This window comes from Hyperoodon ampullatus (genome assembly GCF_949752795.1).
Source record: "Hyperoodon ampullatus genome assembly, chromosome: 3".
Lineage (NCBI taxonomy): Eukaryota > Metazoa > Chordata > Mammalia > Artiodactyla > Ziphiidae > Hyperoodon > Hyperoodon ampullatus.
In genome coordinates, this window is record NC_136916.1 from 103,193,563 (window position 1) to 103,217,877 (window position 24,315).

General features: G+C 45.0%; 1 protein-coding gene across 3 annotated transcripts in view; it reads left to right on the forward strand.

Annotated features, from left to right (window-relative positions):
• Positions 1 to 24,315, forward strand: part of RYR3 (ryanodine receptor 3) — a gene marked incomplete at both ends in the record, with an annotated part of 580,399 nt that overhangs the window by 437,232 nt on the left and 118,852 nt on the right. For 2 of the 3 annotated variants that reach the window (XM_079701083.1, XM_079701082.1), the window contains 7 exons: positions 1,002 to 1,275; positions 3,518 to 3,632; positions 5,130 to 5,259; positions 6,412 to 6,515; positions 10,322 to 10,457; positions 20,386 to 20,566; positions 21,993 to 22,104. In XM_079701083.1, coding sequence (XP_079557209.1) covers positions 1,002 to 1,275; positions 3,518 to 3,632; positions 5,130 to 5,259; positions 6,412 to 6,515; positions 10,322 to 10,457; positions 20,386 to 20,566; positions 21,993 to 22,104 — 1,052 coding nt within the window. The remainder of the gene's footprint in view (positions 1 to 1,001; positions 1,276 to 3,517; positions 3,633 to 5,129; positions 5,260 to 6,411; positions 6,516 to 10,321; positions 10,458 to 20,385; positions 20,567 to 21,992; positions 22,105 to 24,315) is intronic. The other variant, XM_079701084.1, reaches the window with a different exon arrangement.

Below are 24,315 nucleotides of genomic sequence, written 5' to 3' on the forward strand. Positions count from 1 at the left end.
CTGACATAATGTCAGCTGACTCCTGCCAAAGATCCAGGACTGGGCTTCCCTGGTGGCGCAGTGGTTGAGAGTCCGCCTGCCAATGCAGGGGACGCGGGTTCGTGCCCCGGTCCAGGAGGATCCCACATGCCGTGGAGCGGCTAGGCCTGTGAGCCATGGCTGCTGAGCCTGCATGTCCAGAGCCTGTGCTCCACAACAGGAGAGGCCACAACAGTGAGAGGCCTGCGTACTGAAAAAAAAAAAAAAAAAAGATCCAGGACAACACAGCCAGTTCAGCGGGTGATGGTCAGATGTCCAGTGTTGCAAAGTCTTTGGACCTAATAGAGTGTTCTCAGTCCACTTCTCTCCATCCCCTAATGTATTTTTATGTTTGTGTCATCTCAAATATATTTTAGAGTTCTTGAGTCAATGGCATGGCTTACTCATTTTGTGGTACGTGGTATCTTTAGAACACTTGGAGAATAGTATTTATGGTAGAGAAATTCCAGTGCTTAATAGTGCTTTACTCTAAAGAGGCAGTGACCAATGTCTTCTTAATGTTTTCATCCATCCAGAATCACTCACTCCCCACTCTATCCCATGGTGCTTGCATCCATACCCCCCTGTTAGTGTGTATTACATTATATTATAAAATAAAGATAAAATGTAACTTTTAAGTCAAAATGAAAATGTAAAGAACCAGCTTGTGAGCACCCTGAAGGCAAGAAGGCATCTTATTTCGTCTTCTATGTCCAGCATCATTCAAACGTCATTTAATCCAAATAGAATATTTAGGTTTCTCACTTCAAAGTGGAGATACTCTTTTCTTATAGTACGGCTCACGGTCCTGCCTTTTGGTAATATGTTCTACTTCTCTACCTGCCGTACCCCACCCTTAAAAAAAGAATTTTTTTACCCTGCCCAGCTGATGATGTGTGTTATCACTGAATGACGTGGCGGAAGTATGCAGCTCTCCGGAGCCTTGACAGCCTCAGTACTGGTCCTTCATCTTGCCCTTCTAGCGACGCTGAAGGAGCTCATCTCACAGACCATGATCTGCTGGGCCCAGGAGGACCAGATCCAGGATGCAGAGCTGGTTCGGATGATGTTCAGCCTCCTGCGGAGGCAGTACGACAGCATCGGGGAGCTGCTGCAGGCGCTGCGGAAGACCTACACCATCAGCCAGGTCTCCGTGAGCGACACCATCAGCCTGCTGGCTGCCCTGGGCCAGATTCGTTGCCTGCTCAGTGTCCGGATGGGCAAGGAGGAGGAGCTGCTCATGATCAACGGGCTGGGGTAGGTCATTCCCATCAAGGGCAGGTTCTCCAAGAAGCTTCCGGTGGGAGGGCTTCCCTGGTGGCGCAGTGGTTGAGAGTCCGCCTGCCGATGAAGGGGACACGGGTTCGTGCCCCGGTCCGGGAAGATCCCACATGCCGCAGAGCGGCTGGGCCCGTGAGCCATGGCCGCTGAGCCTGCGCGTCCGGAGCCTGTGCTCCGCAACGGGAGAGGCCACAACAGTGAGAGGCCTGCGTACCGCAAAAAAAAAAAAAAAAAAAACGCTTCCGGTGGGAAAACTGGTTCAACTTGCTACATGGCAGTTCCGGAATCAAATCACATAAAACCTCCGTGTGCCCCCATCCTGACTTCACTCCTCATGGGGATTATGTGCTCATTAAATCAGTCACCTTCGATAACCTGAGAGACCAGACAGTGGGCTACTTGCGATGAAGGGGCACGGCCGGAAGAAGTGGAGAAAAGCGGATATTTAGTTTGAATCTGATAAAAGTATCCCCAGGGAGGCAATGAAAAAATCCAGAGGAAGGGGCAGTGTGTTCAACCCCACAAGAGAGAAACGTTTTGAGCACTTGAGTTTTTGACTGGAGATCTTCTGAGACTTCCCTCTGAAAAAGTACAGCCCAATTCCTCCCTTTTTTCAGGACTAATGAGTCATTTTGTTCAGTTCTTTGAGACACCTTTCCCCATGACAGGAGCTTGTGGCTCTTCCTTAGAGGCCATGTCACCAGAAAGATTGCATTTTCTTTATTTGTTTATTTTTATTTTCATCATTAAATTTTTTATTTTTAAAGGTTACTTTTCATTTACAGTTATTACAAAATATTGGCTAAATTCCCCGTGTTGTACAATACATCCTTGAGCCTGTCTCACACCCAACAGTTTGTACCTCCCACTGCCCCAACCCTATGTTTCCCCTCCCCCCCTCCCCACTAGTAACCACTAATGTGGTTTCTATATCTGTGGGTCTGCTTCTTTTTTGTTGTATTCACTAGTTTGTTATATTTTTTAGATTCTACATATAAGTGATATCATACAGTATTTGTCTTTCTTTGATTTATTTCGCTTAGCATAATGCCCCCCAAGTCCATCCACGTTCCTGCAAATAGCAAATTTTCATTCTCTTTTATGGCTGAGTAGTGTTCCGTTGTATATATATACCACAAGAAAGATCACATTTTAGACATCAAAAAGATTTCCTTTAATTAGGTAGCATAGTTCCCTTTTGCAGATGAGAAAACTGAAGCCCCCAAGGCTCACTGACCAGCCCACAGTTTTACTTGATTAAAATCAAGCACTAGAGCTACAGCCTTCCTGCTGCTGGATGTTCCGTCCTACCACCCTCGAGCCAGCAGAGTAAAGGAGCGTCACTGAGGCCCAGAACAGGGACTCTGAGGACACCTGCTGGGAGTCGGGGGAAGGTGCATTCATTTTTAAACTCATTTCCAAAGAGGAATCTTATAATAGAGATGAAGAGACTTTTATGGAAAGAGAAAAAAGCCACAGAATTAGCCTCTCCCCCAGCCCTTGCAGTAGACACAGCTGCGCTAAAAACTGATTGTGTCTCCTCTTAACAGCTGCAACCCTTGGGGAAATGGCTATGGGCAGAGAGTAACCACCTGCAAGGGATTTTACAGCCCGGTCATAGGCTGCTTGTGTTTTGATTTGCCTGCAGCTTTATTATGTGAATTTATGTTGAATGACTTAAAAATATAATTCCTTTTATGTTTCAGTGTTGATCATTTCATTGATTTTTTAGCACTGCTGTCCAAAAATGTCATTGGTACCTAATACACAATTGCCTTAAGGAAAGGGTACAGCCCTACCATTTGTATAACTCAAGTACATAGAGACATAGATATAAGGACAAGAGAACAGAAAATAGAAGACCCTTAGCACACAGAGGAAGAGAAATCCAATGATTTGAGCTGTCTCAAAACTATTACAAGCAAAAAAAATCAAGGGACAACTGTTTAATGTTATTAGAAGGAAATATTTCAAAGAAAGCGAGCACTTAGTAGAAATAAAGGAGCACAAAATATTCCTTTCAGCTAAAGAAAGGCCCTCCACGTATATTCTCACCAACCTAGTGCCTTCTTAGCACCTTTCCAGCACGTCACATGTACATTACTTCACATGTACATTACTTCACCCCGAGTATGTTTGTGCATTTGTGTGTTTTCGCCCCTGAATTGTCCTAGCATTGAAATGAGCAAGGGCTGACCTCTCTCTCTGATTACCCTAGAGACATAATGAACAACAAGGTGTTTTACCAGCACCCCAACCTCATGCGAGTCCTCGGCATGCACGAGACAGTCATGGAGGTGATGGTGAACGTGCTGGGTGCAGAGAAATCTCAGGTAATGCTCCGAGGAGAATTTAACCAGAACTTGACCCCTGGGCAGGGACACGTGAGGTGACCTCTTCACAGCCACATGGCTGGTGCCTACTGCCTAGTGACTCTTCCCAAGGAGGGGGCGGGGATGAGCACACAGCCAGGAAGGAGCCAAGAGATGGGGTCCAGCCAGTGTAGTTCTTCTTGCTCATTCCACTGGGCTGCTTAGTCTCCTTCCCATCCTCTGCAGCCCTGCTCCTTCTGAGATGGAATGCCTCTGGTTCCACTTAGGAGCCTGGTGTGTTTGGTGCTGTGTCAGGAGAAGGCTGTTCTAAAGGAGAACATGATTTTAATAACGATCCTGGCAGTGTTCCCACTGGAGTATGCATGTTTCCTCTCTGAGCCAAGTTCCTGGTGATGTTGGATTTCCTGGCCAGCTCCCCCATAAGGAGCCTGCTGTCAGGGGGAGCTCCTGTTGCCAAGGGGCAGGGAGTGCTGATAGGGCCCACCTGGGCACGTATCACAATTTGTCTGGGTCCGCTTCAGAGCTAGAGAGCTTCTGAAGGCAGAAGATGGGGTGCGTTTTCAAATATTGGAAATTCCGAAGTGCCTGATCCTAGGAAAGCAGTTCCACCGGTATTGACAGGTGAGGGCTGTGAGGTGAGAACAGGAGCCAAGCTTACCTTCCTCCTCACTTCCTTCCTTCTGGTCTCTTTTGAAAGTGGACTCTCTCCAGAAGATCCCTGAGCAAATGTCTGGATGCCTCAGCAGGCAGGCAGACTGGAGCTTTCAGAACCTCCATCATTCTAAAGGCAGAAATTAAGGGCTTTCTAGGGTCCTGAGCTAACACTGATACCATTTATTGAGCATGATTGATCAGACAGAAGATGTGGCCAAGTCCTGGAGATGCTAATTACTTTGTTAAGCAGAGAAGCCAAGCACTGTAGATGGTAATAGAAGTTGGCATCTCAGTGCCAAATTGTAAGAATCATATTACGAGTACTGTAAGAGCCCATAGGACAGTAGTTATCAAGGACAGAAGTAATTGGGGAAGGCTCACAGTTTGAGACGGTGATGCTTTTGGGACTTCTACAACTGTAGGAGCCCGTCTTTACCCAGAAGACTCAGGTTTGATAATAGTTTTGGGTCTTGTTTGTCTGTGACCACCCATCTCCCTTTCTGTCTACTCCCTTCCTAGTTAGAATGGTCTGATGTAGGGTTGTACAGTTTCTCATGACATGTGAGGACGACTGGGATTCTGGTTTGACATCTATTTTCTTTGAAAGAAAGATACTTCAGGAATTATAATTAGCTCTCAGTATTTTTAGAAGCCTCTTTTAGGTGTGTATTCTCTGTCCCTCCTATGAATCAGTCTTGGAACCATCTGGAAGTAAGGAGAAAATTCATTTTCCAAACTGTTGGCAGCTTGCAAGACTTCACCCTAAGACTCTTTGAAGTCAACCTTTTCGGAAAGGCCTCGTGATAGATTCTTCTCCCTGACACTTTCTACTTCTCCCTGCAGATTGCCTTTCCAAAGATGGTTGCTAGCTGTTGCCGCTTCCTGTGCTATTTCTGTCGAATTAGCCGACAAAATCAGAAGGCCGTGTTTGAGCATCTCAGTTACCTGCTGGAGAATAGCAGTGTTGGCCTAGGTAGGTCACATTATAACGTTTGCTGTTGGCTCAGAGGTTACCCTCCCCCTGCTGACCACTTAGGCAATAAAGGGAAAGAAGTCACGTGCATGCTATGGTATTTTTAAATATAAGAAGGAAACCTGTCTGATCTAAAAACAGGTGAGATGATAATAATACCATGTCTCTGCCCTCCAACCTAAGTAGAGAAGTCGCTGCCAACCAGCGCTGGTGACAGATTTGTGTCAGCATAGTCACAGTTTGACTCCTCTCTCTGGAGACCAGTGGCTCATGGTGTATGAAATGCTGCCTGAGACTGGATGTAGTCTGGAGATACAGCACCTCCCAGCCCATTCAACTGACCAGGGAGCAGTGCTAACGAGACCAAGGTCATGGATCCAATCCCCTCTTGGGCTGCATGCCTGTCCCATCAGCCAACCAGCCAGTGCTTTCATAGCTGCAAGGCAGACGGGCCAGGAGCAACTATGGACAAAGAGTGTAAATCCATCACCACTGCTAGAAAACCAACGCATGCACATGCCTCACTCACTGTTGTGTATGTAAACCAAATGAATTTGTGGAAGACTCAAATACACACATGACGTGCACGTGAAATCTGAAATCTCAGTTTTCCTGTTTATCAAATGCAACCATACACTGACCAACCTTTTTATAAAATGCCACCTGAACTTTTTCTCAGTTCTAGCCTAAGAACCAAACAAAGGAAACGAAAGACAACGTTGGTGACCTGATTTAACTGTAAGAGCTAATGCTGTTTGAGGCTATTTTTAAACTCTAGGTGGTGACCCCAGAAATGGCCAAGTTATGTGAGCTTAGTTGATCAAGTGACATCTGAGACTTCTGAATGATCACCAAATGGGGGCCCAAGAACTTCCATGTTAGAAAAGCACTTGAAAATACATGGTCCCAGCTGATCCTATGAACTGATTTTCTAACTTAAGCTATATTCACAATCAGTAATGAGTGTGGGGAGGAAAGATAGCAAATAGAGTTGTTCTTAAATTGGGTGGGCAGCCCCCCTCGGAGGACAGCGATGTGACCCAGGTTTTGTGTTTGCTGCCCTCTCCTGGCCATTACTGTGCACTGCAACCTCAGCTCAGCGCTAGATGGCCTCTTTCTCCCTTTCTTTCTCCTTCTCTCCTCCTTCCTCAGCCTCCCCATCCATGAGAGGATCCACCCCGCTGGACGTGGCTGCTTCCTCTGTGATGGACAACAATGAGTTAGCGCTGAGCTTAGAGGAACCAGACCTCGAGAAGGTAACTGGCCCTGGGGAGGCACTGTGCTTGCTCCCCACTGCCTACAGCACAGCCAGGCCAAGGAAAAGCAGACGGAAGTCTGGGTCTCCGTCAGAACCTCTTTAGCGTGTGACAGAAATATGGGGGGGCTTCCCTGGTGGCGCAGTGGTTGAGAGTCTGCCTGCCGATGCAGGGGACACGGGTTCGTGCCCCGGTCCGGGAAGATCCCACATGCCGTGGAGCGGCTGGGCCGGTGAGCCGTGGCCACTGAGCCTGTGCGTCCGGAGCCTGTGCTCCGCAACGGGAGAGGCCACAACCGTGAGAGGCCCGCGTACCGCAAAAAAAATATATATATGGGGGGATGTGAGTCACTGGCAGCTGTGTGATAATTAGGACCAAGCATCTCCTGTGGTCTGGGCTCACCAACTCCACAGACATGGACATGTGGACATGTGTGTTCTTTGTGTGTGAAGGCCCAGCCTCACTGGTCTGCATGGGCCCACCAGAGACCTGTGGTTCCTAATAAAGTTCTGTGTCATCGAATTTACATGTTTATACACTAAAGAAAGCGACATGGCAGAAAACGGTATAATTACTATAAAGGTAAAGAGGGCCCACACATGTCCTCTCCGTGGACAGAGGAGACGAAACTGAGCTACCCCACGTCGTCGGGACTGTGAAGTGCACTCCTGGTGGGGGTCAGGCCGCCTCTCCTCCATCATTTCCCTGTCCCGTCTTGGGACTGTTTCCTTGACTAGACAGCTGACAGCTGAGATTGGCAGTGAACTTCCCGAGTGCGGAGAGGAGCAATCTAGTAGGGGGACAAGGAGAAGATCGTCCACTGCGTGGTGGGTTTGGGAGCACCTAGGAGTGGGCCCCTGACCCTGACAAGGGGATTAGAAAGGGCCCTCAGCAAAGAGATGACCCCCAGCGTGGGCAGAAGCTACTCGGTCACATGGCGGGGAAGCGCATGCCAGGCATGTCTGAAGTTCAGAGAGGAGAGCGTGGCGTGCTTGAACTTCGGAAAGCCGGGTGTGACCAGAGCACAGAGTGCTTGGGGGGAGCGGTGAGGAGGGCGAGCAGAAAGGAATGGGCCTTATGCTGCCACTGCTGCTAATAACAGAAGTCCACGCTCCTCCGGAATCACTGTGTGCCATGCCCCACTCGGAATGAACTCACATGACCCTCAGGACAAGCCTTTTTATTGTTGCCCTAGTTATAGGAGAGGAAACTGAGGCATAGAGAGATTAGGGAACATCCTCAGTGTCGTGGGGTTTGTAAGTGTCAGAGCCAGGGGTCAAAAGCACTGGGCTCCAGAGGCTGTGCTCTTACCTATGATATTATGGGACCTCCCTGTAGAGCCTGGAGCCACGGAAACCACTGGAGGGCTTCAAGCAGAGGAGCAACACAACGCCGTTTATATGTTAGAAAATACTTCCTGGTTTCAATAAGAAGAACTGACTGGAACAGAAACAAGACAACCCCCCCGCCCCCATACACACAGGGACTCAGGAGCTGTGCACCCAGCAGCATGATATGTGATAGCTGTTCTATAAATGCCCTGGGTATTCCTGGTCTCTGTCTCTGGTGGGACAGACTTCAGTCAAGCTCAGCTCTTCATACATTTAGACAGCAATAAATATCCCAGTTTTTGCTTGGGTGATGTGATGATAACTGACACCTGTATTTAAAAGCAGTTAACGGTTCTCTTTTGACAAGACAGTGCCACAAGGCTCAGTGCCCAGCATCCCACCGTCAGCCTCGTTCACCTGTTCAGTTGATACTGCTCGGCAAGGACCACAAGCCTCCCTCAGAAGATGCAAGATATGTTGAGTGGAGGCCAGGAGGCGGGGAGAGGGGAGAAAGGGGACCCAGGGAAATCTGTAGAGGAGGATGATGGGATCGCTGCCTCCTTTTCAGGTGGTTCTTGTGGCTCAGCACAGTGCGCAAACTTTACTCAGACCAGTGTCAGGAAATGCCCCAAGTGTGGTCCCTGGGGGAGAGGCAAAGGACCAGTAAATGCTGCCATTCCAGTCCACCCTTCTATGTATCACAACAGGAATCAGGCCTGAGATTGAACAGCAACCACACATACACACACACATGCACACACACGAGCACTTATTTTTGTGGCCGGTGAAATGCCCTGCACCTGTAACCCTGAAAACTCTGCCTAATTCCTGCTTTTATTAATGCTTTTCTGGACTTTATTTATTTATTTATGGCTGCATCGGGGCTTCGTTGCTGTGCACGGGCTTTCTCTAGTTGCGGCGAGCGGGGGCTACTCTTCGTAGCAGTGCACGGGCTTCTCGATGTGGTGGCTTCTCTTGTTGTGGAGCACAGGCACTAGGGCGCACAGGCTTCAGTAGTTGTGGCACGTGAGCTCAGTAGTTGTGGCTCACAGGCTCTAGAGTGCAGGCTCGGTAGTTGTGGCGCACAGGCTCAGTAGTTGTAGCTCACGGGCTCTAGAGTGCAGGCTCAGTAGTTGTGGCACACGGGCTTAGTTGCTCCACGGCATGTGGGATCTTCCTGGACCAGGGTTCGAACCCATGTCCCCTGCATTGGCAGGCGGATTCTTAACCACTGTGCCACCAGGGAAGCCCTTTTCCAGACATTTTTAAGACCAAACAAAATCTAAACTCCAAGCATAATAATATCCTTGCTCCTTTAAGTAGGAAAAAGTGCGATGATAGTTTCTTAACTGAGTTTTGACTTAGATCCCTCATTCTTTCAAAATGACTTAGAGTATTTGCTGTCAGCAAATACAAGAGTCATTTGACGAATGTTTATTAAGCCCCTACTCTGTGCTAGGCCCTGGGGACTAAAAAAGGAAAACACCATTCCTGACTTGGAGGGTTAGCAGCACGATGAATTCCCCTCTTCTCCCCACGTACATAAAATATCAGAAGCTAAATTAGAATGACAACTGCATTTCAAGCACAGGAGGTCTATTTGCTAAGCTTTTAGCCCGGCACCTTCTGAAAAGTAGGGAGATTCTAAAATATTCTACCAGATCGCAAAGCTGAGATCTTCTGCTAAGTGTCTGGTAACCTGGAAGTGAAGAGGACACACTACCCATCCTAGTCCTTAAGGGGCCATGACCTCTTTGCTAGCCATCCCACATTGAACGTCTCAGCTCCTGACTTGGGACAGCTGTTGTTGAGCCAGAACTTACCTAGAGACCCCTGATTAGTTGAAGGCCCACCCAGTCAACCAGTGACTGAACATTTTGGTCTTGAAATAGCATGGCCAAATGAATATGTCCAGCCTGCATCCACTGTTGCCTCCCCAGAGACACCCTACTCAGGCCTACTTTTAAATGGCAGATCCCTCTTGCCAGAACTGGAAAATCCATGGAACTGGATAGCACATGGAGTGTTCCTACATAGCAGTGATCATCAGTCTCGTCAATTGCTTGGAAACAAAAATGAATAAAAGGGGGCTTCCCTGGTGGTGCAGTGGTTGAGAGTCCACCTGCCAATGCAGGGGACACGGGTTTGTGCCCCGGTCCGGGAAGATCCCACATGCCGCGGAGCGGCTGGGCCCGTGAGCCATGGCCGCTGAGCCTGTGCATCCGGAGCCTGTGCTCCGCAATGGGAGAGGCCACAGCAGTGAGAGGCCCGCATACCGCAAAAAAAAAAAAAAAAGAATAAAAGGTTCCAATTTCAAATCTACTGAATTATTTACCTGGAAAGTCCTGGGCTCTCTCTAGCTTCTAGGGAAATGAAAGCCCTTCAGTTCCCAGAATTTTGCCTGCCTTATAGCTATGTAAAAAACTTACATTAAAAAAAAAACCTGGGCACTTACTTTTGTATTGTTCTTGGCAGGTGGTGACCTACTTGGCAGGCTGTGGCCTACAGAGCTGCCCCATGCTTCTGGCCAAAGGCTACCCTGATGTCGGCTGGAACCCCATTGAAGGGGAGCGCTACCTGTCCTTCCTGAGGTTTGCCGTCTTCGTGAACAGTGAGTCTCAGTTTTTCAGACCTAGGATGGCATAATTGTGGCGGAATCTAGGAAAAGGAAATCCTTTGCACTGCTTCCTCTCCATAAATATGATAGATTCTATAGGTAGGTGGCAGCTGGAAGAAAAATCTCAGGGAGAATCAGGCTAGACAAGAATCAAGAGTAGAATCCAATGGACAGTCCTGAGCTCTAGTGCCAGAGCCTGCAAGGAGCTCACTGCATGGGCTTGGGCTTGTCATCTCTCTGTACCTCTTCTCCTAAAAGAGGTACAGAGAGATGACCTCACCTGTTTCACAGAATTAAATGCAAGTGTGCCTCCAGATCCTTAGACTATTAGTTGGTTGGATGGATGGATGGATTGATGGATGGGAGGAAGGATGGATGGATGGATGGATGGATGGATGGATGCTTGGATGCTTGGATGGATGGTTGGATGGGTGGATGGGTGGATGGATGAATGGAAGGAAAGAAGGAAGGAAGGAAGGAAGGATGGATGGATGGATGGATGGATAGATGGATGGGAGGAAGGATGGATGGATGGATGGATGGATGGATGGATGGATGGATGGATGGATGCTTGGATGGATGGTTGGATGGGTGGATGGGTGGATGGATGAACGGGAGGAAAGAAGGAAGGAAGGAAGGAAGGATGGATGGATGGATGGATGGATGAATAAAAATCAGGAATAACTGATCGCTGTTAAAGGTAACTAAACTCCCAGGAGAAAAAAATTGCTATAGAAGCCCTAAATGTTATTCTTCTTAATATTGATACAAGTCACATCTCATTTATAGTGAATTCCAAGTTGACACAAATTCTGTATTTTCACTAGTTTAATGTGCTGAATATTGTGTAAAATAAGTAAACTACTTTCTTAAAACTGTACCTTGTCTCCCTAGATTCTGCTAAAATACTAATTCACTTATATTTACATTATAGTTATAATAGTTCTCCATTTTCCCAGTTTGGAGTTTCAGGCCAACAAATCCAGCTGGGCTGGTTAAGTGATCACAAAGAGGGATTGCACCTAATAAACAATCGTGCCGATTTTTCTAACTAGGAGAATTCACCTAAAAATATATTGGCGTGACGTGATCATTATATTCCCATGTGCTCTTCTTGTCTTCCTTCCCCTCCCCACCCCCCTGCTTATTTTCCTACCCCATAATGCACTCTATTCTTAGTATTTGAATGGTTTCCATTGTCCCGGTTTTTCCCCTTTCCTGACTTGGTGACAGAGCTTGAGATGTCTACCTTTTGTTCCCCTGGGACTCACCCAGCCAAGTTTTTAGGAACTTGGGCCTTCTGCTTCTCTCTGCGTGTTCTTCACTGTCCCTCCTATCTGTTCATCATCAGCATTGCTAAACTCCATTTTCTTCCTCTGAGGCCAGTTTCAGAGCATCCTCTAATAGTCTGTCTTACTTCTAATCCAAATGATTGCATGTCCAGAATTAATGCAGAGTTACTGTGGTAATAAAGAGAAATTTTTTGTTAAATAGATTTTAAGGATTCATAAATGTCACCAAATTATGTAAATAGACTGTATGACACAAACCAGATACAGGCGGGACCCATTTATTCATGTTGGCCACCTTCACAGTCAAGATCAAGTGCAGGCTTCCCTGGTGGCGCAGTGGTTGAGAGTCCGCCTGCCGATGCAGGGGACACGGGTTCGTGCCCCGGTCCAGGAAGATCCCACATGCCGCGGAGCGGCTGGGCCCTTGAGCCATGGCCGCTGAGCCTGCGCGTCCGGAGCCTGTGCTCCGCAGCGGGAGAGGCCACAGCAGTGAGAGGCCCACGTACCGCAAAAAAAAAAAAAAAAAAGATCAAGTGCTTTATGAGTCAATTAGTGGGACTATCCACATGGGTTATGAAGGTAGAGGAGTCCACTGGCTATGGTCTTACCAGGATGGCCAAATTCCAAAACTTCCTTATGCTTATTAGGTACTACCATGTTCAACGAAACTCTAAACCAAACGCATTTGGTCCACCCTCTTTGCTTTCAGATTGTTTTATGTCTTTTTTAATATATTCTCTACAGTACGATTTCATAACGCAATACATTCTAGCAAATCTATTAGACCATCAGTAGGAAGATATGTGCACTTTAATGTTTATTGTGTCTCTATTATATAAAGGCCACATTTGGTCCTGGCAAAGGATGTTGGCTTTTGCATTGAAAGAATTAACAGTCTAGTAAGTGGAACAGGCATGGAGAGAGGTCACTATAATAAGAAGTGGAGTAAGGTAGGGACAGAGTGATAGAGGATTTCACGAGGGGAAGCTCACATCCTGTTGAGATCAGAAAAAGCCTCCTGGGGGAGGTGATATTAGAGATGAGCTTTGAAGGGTCAGACTTCCAGATGCAGAGATGCAGAAGAGGTGATCCAGGTAGGGAGAAGCTTGAACAGTGGCCTGAGAGCGAAAGCACACATGCTCAGGAAACACAGTGATTGGCTGATCTAGAGGATAGATACATGGTTGACAGTGGTAAGAGACGAGGTTTAAGAGGTAGGTAGGCAGCTATACTAGGGAGAATCTAAATGCCAAGCTGAAGAGTTTTGTCTTGATTCAGTGTGCAGAGAACTGGGAAAGAAGAGAGATTGATGGCAACCAATGGGAACTTCTGTGCCCAGGTTAGGATAATGAGTTTCTGAATTATAGTGGTGGTGATGGGAATGGGATGGAGGAGATCAGCTGGAAAGAAATTACAGAGACAGAATGTATAGGACTCACTGGTGGCGATGACTCTGGTGGCTGGGCCCTGGGTATTTTGGGAGAAAAGGAACAGAAGTCACTTTGAAGCTTAGAGATTGTGTGTGTGTGTGTGTGTGTGTTGGGTCTTCATTGCTGCACGCAGGCTTTCTCTAGTTGCGGCGAGTGGGGGCTACTCCTCTTTGCGGTACACGGGCTTCTCATTGCGGTGGATTCTCTTGCTGCGGAGCATGGGCTCTGGAGTGCACGGGCTTCAGTAGTTGTGGCACACGGGCTCAGTAGTTGTGGCTCATGGGCTCTAGAGCACAGGCTCAGTTGTGGTACACGGGCTTAGTTGCTCCATGGCATGTGGGATCTTCCCGGACCAGGGATTGAACCCGTGTCCCTTGTCCCCTGCATTGGCAGGTGGATTCTTAACCACTGCGCCCCCAGGGAAGTCCTGAAGCTTAGAGATTTAAGGGTAGGGAGAAAAGAAATAACGATGGTCAAAAGGAGAAAATGGTTTGAGATGGAGGGTAATGAGCTTGTGTGATTCAGGTGATGATTTGCGAACCCCAAATGGAGATGCCCCTAATTGGGGTAATAGGATAGAGATCAATCAGGCAACAGTTTGGGACCGAGTAGACTTGCAGGTCATCTGCAGTTGAAATGGTAGGAGTGGACTGTCACAGGGGAGAGCATGAAAGAGAGAGGGATGGCAAGTATGGAAAAAGAAAAAATTAGAATCTTGTTGAGCACCTAGAGGAGATAGAGTGGCTCAGTCACAGCAGAATGACATGGAAGAGTTTGGGCTGGAGGATGGAGTATCTTTGGTTCAGATATGGCTCCATCACTAGCTCTGTGAATTTAGGCAAGTTACTAAAACTTTCCTAGCCTCGGGGGTTTTTTGTATATAAAACAGAGATAATAATTGCATATATCTCACAGAGTTGTTGTGAGGCTTAAATGAAGTAATCCATGGAAAACTCAGATTAGCACACTGCCAGAAATGTAGTAAGCCTGCAGTTGTGTTAGTTGGCATTGTTATTGTGATCCTTACAAGAGTATTAGGGCATTTGAAATGGGAAGACTCTCATAAACAGATTCCTTGGGATCTCAAAGCTCTTTGTCTTTACATCTTTATTTCAAAGTCTTTATATCTAAGAGGTGATTACAAAGGACTTCCCAGCCACTTTTGTGGCCTCTGCTCAGCAGCGAAAGATGAAGGTGTTATGGGTGATCATGATAGATAACGGGGGTGGTTATGGTGGGTGATGGTGATGGTGGGGGGTGGGTTGGTGGTAGGTGGTGATGGTGGATGAGTCATAGTGAGGGTAGTGGGTAGTGATTGGTGATGACAATGATGATGGGATATGATGGTTGAGTGGTAGCCATCTTGGGTTTTGCGAGGTGATCAAGGTGAGCAGTGGTTAGTGATGATAAGTGTGGTGATAATGTTTGTGGTAGTGGTGAGTGTTGGTAGGGGTGGTCATAGTGGGTGATGGTAGTGGTGGTGGTATGTGATGGCTGGGTGGCAGACGGTCATAGTGGGTTGTGGGGGTGACTGTGGTAGGTGGTAGTGCGTGGTGAGGATGGTGGCAGTGGTAATAACAGCTAGCAGTTAGCATTTTCATGTGCCAGGCATGGTTCAAAGCACTTTTATATGTATTAACTTATTCATTTGATGCAACAATCCAATGAGTTAGATACAGTTATCTTTATCATTTTATGGATAAACACCCCTATGCTGAGAGAGATTAAGTACCTTTCCCAGAATCACACAGCTAGTAAGACTTTTCCTAAGATTTGAACCAGAGCAGTTTGGCTCCAGAGGCCAAACTGTACTCAAACCATTATGTAGTATTGCCTTGATAACACTTTCTCCCTAATGAACAAGGAGAAATAGCATTTCCTCCTTTGAGCTGATCAATAATTGTGGAATTATTTAATTTCTGTTTGGTGCTAATGTTTAAAAAAAAATTTTTTTGAAGACAAATCAAAAGCTCTTGCTAAGAGGGAGGGGATATGGCAATATATGTATACATATAGTTGATTCACTTTGTTATACAGCAGAAACTAACACAACATTGTAAAGCAATTTTACTCCAATAAAGATGTTTAAAAAAAGTAAAAAATAAAAAAAGCTCTTGCTATATCAAAATAATAGAATTAGAAAATTCTTTCTAACATTATTTTACTAGTTTCTATTAAAGTTGGTGTTAAATCTTCTTAAAGAAGATTTGTCTTCAAAAGCACTTCTTAAAGCATATCATTTTCTCCACTTTATTTTTATTAGCTTGCTGGGAAGCCTTGGGTTGTGTTTAACGCTAGGAGTACTGAAGCTGACAAGTTTCTATTAACCCAGGAGTTGCAAACTTTATAGCCAGTGTACACACAGATGTGTCTGGGTGTCTGATTAATCCCTTCCTAATGTAGTGCCTAGTAGGAAAAGATTCCTTACAAATCCGCAAAAAGAAAGAAAAAGTAATTCTGTGCCTCGTTAGAGTCCTTGGAGTATTTTAGTGATATCTTCCTCAGGCTACAGGCTTATCTGTGAGGAACACAGTATGTCCTAGCTTGGCTGAATCTGTTTCCCTAGGCAGCTTGATCATCAGTGGTCATAAGCTGGGCATCCATCATATGACATGTGAAGAGTACATGAGGGGTTATGAGAAGTGACAGGAGACATGCTCTAGAAGTTCTGCCCTGAAGTCACTTACAAATCAAAGCAGCAAACAGAGCAAACCCAAGTAAAATTATCAGCAATGTACATACATACTAAAAACTCAACTACACCTACCTACACAGTGAGACATGTGACTGTTGGCAGGCCAAAAATGGTGGTGCTTATTGGAATCTGGTGAAGTGAATATAGGAATGCCTGGGGAAGAAGGCAAATGTTGAATAACATCTTGAAGAAAGAAATGGACATAGTTTAACAGAGTAGTTGGGGGAGAGCATACTGGGGAGCGTTGAGCTGGGAGCCATAAAACTTTTAGGAAGTGTCATTTATGTCTCAATAACAATGGAAGAAAAGTCTTTTAGGATCAAGAGTACAAAGTAGCATGTTACCTTTGAAGGGCATAGTAGGAATGAATGCTTAAAAGAATCAGCTGGTTCGTATATTCATGTTTTTAGAGTTAGAAAAAGATGTAACAACAATTCTTCAGTGTGATTGGCACTGATGACCGGGGATGGTTAGGATTAAAATGTCTAAGATGTTCTCAAATTTATAATCCTAGGAAATGGACAGCCTTGGTTCCTGCAAACAAAGGCTGATAATTGGTCTGATAATGCAGTGATGGAGAGTCACCCTCAGCGTTCCATCTGATCATTTCAAGCCTCTACATGCTGTTAACAAGAGGCTTGAGCATACAGGGTTAGATAATTCAGACATGAACCCTGTTCTTATTAAATATACAGTCTAGTGAGAAAAGTAGAAACAGATACAAACAATTCATTCATTATACTTGTGTGCAGTGCTTTAAGGAAGAGGATAGGGTATTTGAGAGGACTAGATCCTCTGGGGCTTCCAAGCTTAAGCTGGTTCTGAAGGATGAAGTGGAGTTACCTAGATCAATCAAGGTTTTATGTCAAAGGAATGAGAAAGGCAAAGTTCCAGGCAAAGAAACTTAAAACAGGGATTGTGCTTAGAATAGAGAGAGTAAGAAAAGCGATGGGCGGAAGGTAAAATCATTTCATCCTTACTAATCATCTCTGTGGTGAGAATGACCGCTTCTGGTTAAAATGGGGAGAATCATTCCATTTCCATCCAACTTCTTAGGAACATTGAAAAGAAGGTCATAATGCAAAGGCAGTGTTGAGATCCTTTGAAGAAAGGCTCTGTGAACATACACACTGCTATTAAGCTTACTATTCATTTGGAACTCCAGCAAAAACATTGCTGTAAGCCCCTAGGCAAAACTAGCTTACCTCAGATCTCTCTCTCCCTTGAAAAATGCCCTCAAGGTCAGTATTCAGCTTCCCCACTGTGGATTTGGTTGGCAGTCCAACTTCCTGAACTACAGGTAATTAGAAAGAGAATGTTCTCTCTCTTCTAATCAGGCCATCCTCTCTACCTTGTGAAGCCTTGAGAAATTCTTTTCCTTGGTCCCCTCTCCAATTAGCATCAATGGTTGCACTTCAGTTCCTTCCTGTTGCAGGGTGCCCTCTGCATCCCCCACGATGACCACAATTCAGTGATCAAGCGACGGCTTCCTGGGTCCATTGTAGCTCCAACCTAATTAGCTTAGATTTGAAGACCTGAAATTCAGATAAAATAAGGCTAATTTGGCAAATGAATTTCAATAGCAAACTCAATATAGAACTCATAGCCTAATTTTTCAAATTCTTTTGGACATTGTGGTCCACATTCCGTCAAATTCCATGATGCTGATCGCTTTGGAAAGAGCTAAGTTAATTTCAGTGTGCTGGTAAAGACAAGGGCTGACCCACAAGTGTTTCCATTCTGAGAAATGAAAGAATCAGAGCACAGTGTTTAAATAAGCTTGACTAACAGGGTTGGGTTTTTCCTCCATTTTTTGACACTTACAATTTCAAAGTTCTAGCTTCATTATTCTTGTAATAGAAAATGACAACTAAGGGTGTGCTACCTGATAAGTTTTGGGGGCGAACAACATTTGAAAGTAGCCAACTGTGAGTTATGTCTGTAACTAAGAATATTTGCTTTCAAATATGCTGATTATCATGGTGCTTTTCTTTAAGTATCCCTCTGTGATTAAACTGTATCATGTATAAATGCTAGGTTCACCTCATAGGAAAATATGTCCTTAAGATTTAGCATCACTTCTTTATCTGAGCTCTTCTATAAACTGTACAATATCACTCAACATTGTCCTTGGGTTCCTTTCCTTCCCTGATTCATTCCACCATACCATTACTGTGATTATTTTACCTTTTTAGCATCTCCTGAGAATTTTCTTCACATGGATTCCGGTTTAATTAAAAACAAGTTCTTTTTTGATGTTATATTAGATGAAACCCAAAGAAAAGCTTCTTTATAAAAATTTCAGTCTCTTCTTGAAGGATTGAGCTATAAAATAGTGAATGCATGCTGATGGGCTGTATAAATTCAGTTTAATGAAATATTCTGAATCTAGTTACACAGTTCTAAAACTTACAGAGGTATATACTTACAATCCTGAATTTTACCTGTGGTGTAGAAGGTCAAGTGATAAAAGAGGATGTCAGCAGGCCAAGCTCTTGACCAGGACTACAGGTAGACTCTCCAGGGCTGTGAGACACAGCAGTGTGTTCACTTGTGAGTTTGTGTGGGCACAAGTTAGTTTCAAATATTTGAACAGCAAGCTCAGCCCTTCTGATGCTGTGGACATGGTGGAAGAAATCTCTGCATATAGGTTAAACTAATAGACTCACTCTAAAACTAGAAGAAGCACAAGCATCTCAACAGGGCAAACGAGACCCAGTGAGACTGTGCAGTGTACATACTCACACAGGGATTTGCTAAAAATCTGGAAGAGAAGCCACATTTTATGGGTTCCCATTCGAATGCTCTACTCTAAGTTGATTCATAAAATTTTTCATCAAACAGAACTTAAACTCCTGTGATAGTTTTAAAATATATCTATAAATTCTTCCATGCTCCTTCTTCCAAAAGATGGAGGCTGCTTCTTCTCCCTTTGAGTGTGAGCTGGACTCAGTGAATCACTTCTCATGAATAGGATATGGCAGAAGTGACAGTATGTGACAAAGTTGTAAAAGGTATTGCAGCTTCTGCCTTACTCTCTCCTCTCTCTTGGATCCTTTGCTCTGTGGGAAGCCAGCTGGCATGTCATGAGAACACTCAAGGAGCCCTATGGAGAGGTCACATGGTGAGGAACTGAGGCCTCCTGCCAACAGCCATGTGAGTGAGCGTGGAAGCTGATACTCCACGTCCAGTCAAGCCTTCAGAAGACTGCAGCACTGGCTGACATTTTTACTGCAACCTCATGGGAGATCCCAAGCCAGGACCACCTCACTTGGTCACTCCCAAATTCCTGACTACAGAAACTGTGAAATAATAGTTACTGCCTTAACCTGCTAAGATTGGAGGAAATTTTTAAAGCAAGAATAAATAATTAATATTACAACAGCATATCAAGATGCTATCTATTATAGAGCTCAATCCTCTAATAATATCTAATTCTTTTATTTAAAAGTTTTTCTTTAGGCTTCATCCAATATACAACATCAAAAAGTCTTGTCTATGAGGCTTCTTATTAGCCCAGGGATAAGTTCTTAGACACAAATTAAGTTGTCGTCTGAGACACTGAGACAGAAAGTGTGTTTCATGAAATTGTTTGAACAAGCTGTAAAACTACTTTTGATTATAAATATTGGCTCTGAGAAGCATTGGCTATCCCTCTCTACATGTGATAGTTCACTGCTTAATTACTTCTTTGGGAAATGATACCCTGTCTTAGTTGTCTACGGTTCTTCCAAAGAAAAATACCAGCAAAATACAATTGTCCAACCTTTAGCTCCCCACAGAGCTAGTCTGAGAGTAACCAAGATAACTTTACCAAGTAGATTCTCACCTGGATAAATGATTTCAGAAATGCCCTGAGGTTCATCCCCACAGACCTGGTTGTTCTAGGGTATGTATTAGACTCTGAGAGAAGACAGCTCAGGAGCTAGCATGTCACTTCTCCAGATGTTAATTGAGGCACACCTGCTTGAGTTACCATCTTACCTCCTCTCAAGGAAGGAAGGAAATACCTATTAAGCACCCCTCAGGGAGTTAATAAAGAGGTAAAGTCACTTGTGAATTAATCAGTAATCCATGGCAGACTCAGTAGTGTATTTCTTGCCCTCTGAGGACCTAAATATAGTGAAATAATGTGAATAGCACAAAATCCTGAACTGAGAAGTAAGACTGTTCTATATCAATTAATCGTAATACTTCAAATAAATAGAGTCTGATGTAATTTATCAAAGCTCCCCTTTCTCTGCATCAGTATTACTTCCTAATCTTAAGAGTATGTGACAAGATCAATCAAATACTGTTCTCCCAGCCTCGTCAATTAGAAATCAAATCTGGGGGAATTCCCTTGCAGTCCAGTGGTTAGGACTCTGCACGGTCACTGCTGAGGACATGGGTTCAATCCCTGGTCTGGGAACGAAGATCCCACAAGCCACCTGGCGTGGCCAAAAAGAAATCAATTCTGGGGTTGTTCTCTCCAATGAGATGGTGATAATGCTTCTTTCCCTTAGGTGAAAGTGTGGAAGAAAACGCTAGCGTCGTGGTCAAGCTGCTCATCAGACGCCCCGAGTGCTTCGGCCCGGCCCTGCGAGGTGAAGGAGGAAATGGTCTATTGGCGGCCATGCAAGGCGCCATTAAGATCTCTGAGAACCCAGCCCTCGACCTCCCCTCGCAGGGGTACAAGAGAGAAGTGTAAGTGAATGAATTGCCTTCTCACCCCAGTATGGTTGGTGAGCTCTGAAATATTCTCAGTACACGCGTGATAAAGCAAACGTCCATAACCTCCCCCTGGTAGAGAAAGCACAGGCTCTTTGCAGCTGTGGCTCAAACAGTTTAGATCACTTTGTCAAGCTTGTTGTTATCTTGACTCCCAGGAAGCCTAGTGGTCAGTATCATCTTCATCCCTTTCCATTTCTCCTACTCCACTCAGGCCAATTGGCAAATGGAGGAGTCAGCAAGCTCTTTCAGCCCTCACTACACCTCCCTGTGGCATCCCCATGGGAGGAAGCTGTATCCAGGCTAAGAGGCCTGGACCAACAGGGTTCCAGTCACTGTCTAACCCCAGCCCGTTCCCTTCAGTATTTTGAACCTTGGTGTCCCATCTCATACCTCACTTTTAAGAGGGAGTACCCTCCACTCCCTCTTCTGAAAGTGTTCGATTTGATTCCTTAGGTAAAAAGAAAGCTGCAGAATGTGAAAAATCACAGCACTAAAAATCTTGGTATTTAGGGCTTCCCTGGTGGCACAGTGGTTGAGGGTCCGCCTGCCAGTGCAGGGGACGTGGGTTCGTGCCCCGGTCCGGGAAGATCCCACATGCCGCGGAGCGGCTGGGCCCGTGAGCCATGGCCGCTGAGCCTGCGCGTCCAGAGCCTGTGCTCCGCAACGGGAGAGGCCACAACAGTGAGAGGCCCGCGTACCGCAAAAAAAAAAAAAAAATCTTGGTATTTAATGGTTAAAGACATAGTACGTTATCAGATTGCCTTGTGACCTAACTTTCATTATATCTTGTGAACATTTCCCTTTTATTGCAGCCTCTAGATTAGATCCCAGAATCTAGAGATGGGATATAACTCAGCAGAGGTAACTTTGCAGCCAGTGGCTCCTTTTTTTGGTGGTGGGGGGTGGTTATTAGTTCTGATAGGTGATCTGGTAGAGTTAGATAGAATCCCGAACATAAACTGTCCTAAATTTCTCATGTAAAATGAGAAAAACTGAGGCCCAGAGTCAAATAGCTTGTTAGCAACAGGGCCAGGACCTGGACTTGACCCTTCTAACTTCTTGCCCAATGTGCTTTCCATGTCTATTAAGGAAGGAAAAGGGAAGGAATGGTTGGTAGGAGCTTTGGGGGTCACAGTGCAGCTCCATGAGTATGTGTGGTCTGCATGATCCATTCATGTCAGTAAAGTTCATGGAACCCTAGGAATGTCATGAACAAATAGTTGGGTCCCTTGAGCTTGGTGAGTTAAACCATCTCATTGACAACTAGGGGGAGAGAAGGAGCCCAATGGAAAGGACGTGTGATGCCCAGGGTGAGCAGAGAAAGTGTTTCTATATCGTGTCTAAAACATGGCCCCACCTGCCAGGCTGCCTACACCTCCTTGTGTTGGTTCTCTCTCAGCAGCACGGAGGACCATGAAGATGAAGAAGAGGTTGTGCACATGGGCAATGCAATTATGTCATTTTATTCAGCTCTTATAGATCTGCTGGGCCGCTGTGCTCCTGAAATGCACGTAAGTGATGAGTTCCCAGAGAGCAGATTTGAGGGGCTTGAACCAGGAACACTGTAGATTTCATGAATGTCATTTCTTCTTCCGACTCTGACATTTGTGAAGGTGCCTTCCTCTCTGTTCCTTTTAGCCAATATCAAAAGTAGTTTCCATCTCTCGTACCTGATTCTACAGTTTTCTAAGGAATGACTCCTGGGAAGATCTCTGCGTTGTGTGATTTCTCTGTGACACTAATAGGGCATATCTGATACATATTTTGTTTCAAAAGCCTCCCAAAACTATGTTTTCCTATGCCTCAACTTGGTCACAATAGGACCAACTTGATTTCTTGTGTCTATCAGGACACTCCACATGGAAAATACTTTCTTGACAACCATGGTGTCAAGCATCAGGAAGGTAGTCATGGTTCATATTTGCTTATTTCCCAGAGGTAAGCTTTACAGACATACTAAAAAAAATTGTTTCTATTTTTATGGGATGTCTTCTCAGATGTCCAGTTTTGAACTAAAACGTTACGTTTTCACCTTCCTTTTTTCATCTCTGCTGAGGGTGGAGAAAGAGATTGGCCTTATTTCTCATAAAGACTCATATCATAAGTGAGAGAGGAAATAATTACTTCTTGTAGGAAAACAGAAAAGATAGCTTTTTATATTTAAAAAAATACTTGATTAACTCTTTAAAAGAACTGTTTGATTTGCTCATTCAGGGCTCAGGCGCCTGCCTCTCTCTGCAGTGCTCACTGCCTTTGGATTATGTCAGAGCGTCTCCTGAAAATACTTGTAATGCAGATTGGGATGACATAAACAGTGGTCTCTAGTATTGATGAGGTTATATATTTGGTCACTGCCAAGATAACAGTGGATATGTTGTATTTGTTTAATGCTAATGAAAGACAGAATCAGTTAAAGTAGAGGCTTTCAAACTTTCTTTCTGACCAAAAAAAAAAAATTTGTTTTGATCATAGTAAGAAATAAAATTTACATTGCAACCTAGTATACATATATTCCAGAAACAAAGTTTATCCTTACTATGGATAATGCACTCTAATATTTTCTATTCTATACTAATTTATTTCATGCTTTTTAATGCTGGTGACAATCCACTACATGATGTTACAGCCCACTAATTGGTCATGACTACAGTTTGAAAGACATTGCATTAAAGCATTCACTCTTATCTTTCTTCCAGTATGTCATGGTCTTATCTAATAAATGATGTAGCCTGTTTGCAAATCCATCTAAAGTGTTTAGGGAAACTATTCCAGTATGGAAGAATCTAGGATAAAAGTACTGTGGAGGGGAGAAAGTCTAAATCTTCAAAGTGAGGCTGATCAGAATTCTTAACTTAGTATTCTAGCTCCTACTGTGGAACTTGTACCTTACCCACATAGGCCCATCTTGCCATTTCTGTGCCCTTAAACAAATAAAGGAAACTTGAAAGGGGGCTAGGGAAATACTAGGGTGTCCTACAGTCTTGGGGCATGGTGTCATTTCCCCAGATCACCTATAATCACATCAAAAAGCAGGTTACACCGTTTGCCTAGTCTCGGGAAGACAGGCAGCATGGGATAGCTAAGTCATCAGAGCCCCACTGGGAAGGCGTTTCCTCCTTGCTTACTGCTCCTCAGATTCAATACCTTACACACACACACACACACACACACACACACACACACACACACAGAGACACTTCTCCCCTGGCCCCTCCTCTGTTAGTGAGGGGGAGGGGTGATGCCGTCATCACTGACAGCCTCCCCTCTGCCCACAGGAATGAGAGGTGGCAGCTAGGGTCACACACAGGTGTTCTCCTGTCTCCAGTCCTTCAAGCATTATGTCTCAGCATGTCATCCAGCTCCCTCCTGGGTAGAGTCTTTCCTGAGCTCATGACAGTTCCATTACTGGCTAAGAGCCTGGGCCCAGAAGCGCACCTGCTGCCCCCAGATCCAAGAGAATGTGCACCTGGACATCCCACCTGTGGCCATAAGGATCAGGTTATCCATCCCCGGATAATTCCCTTGACATGTTCACATTCTCTCTGACATCCTCTATACCACTTTTATTGCCCTAGTCCCATCATTAATCAAACTTTTAGGAAATAGAAATTCCTAAGTCGTTTCTACATTTAGCAGAATTCCAGGGTCTGGAATCGTGGCCACATTGTCACCACTCCTGTCATAGCCACCAAGAGCTCCTGGTATTGCAGTCACACTGAGGA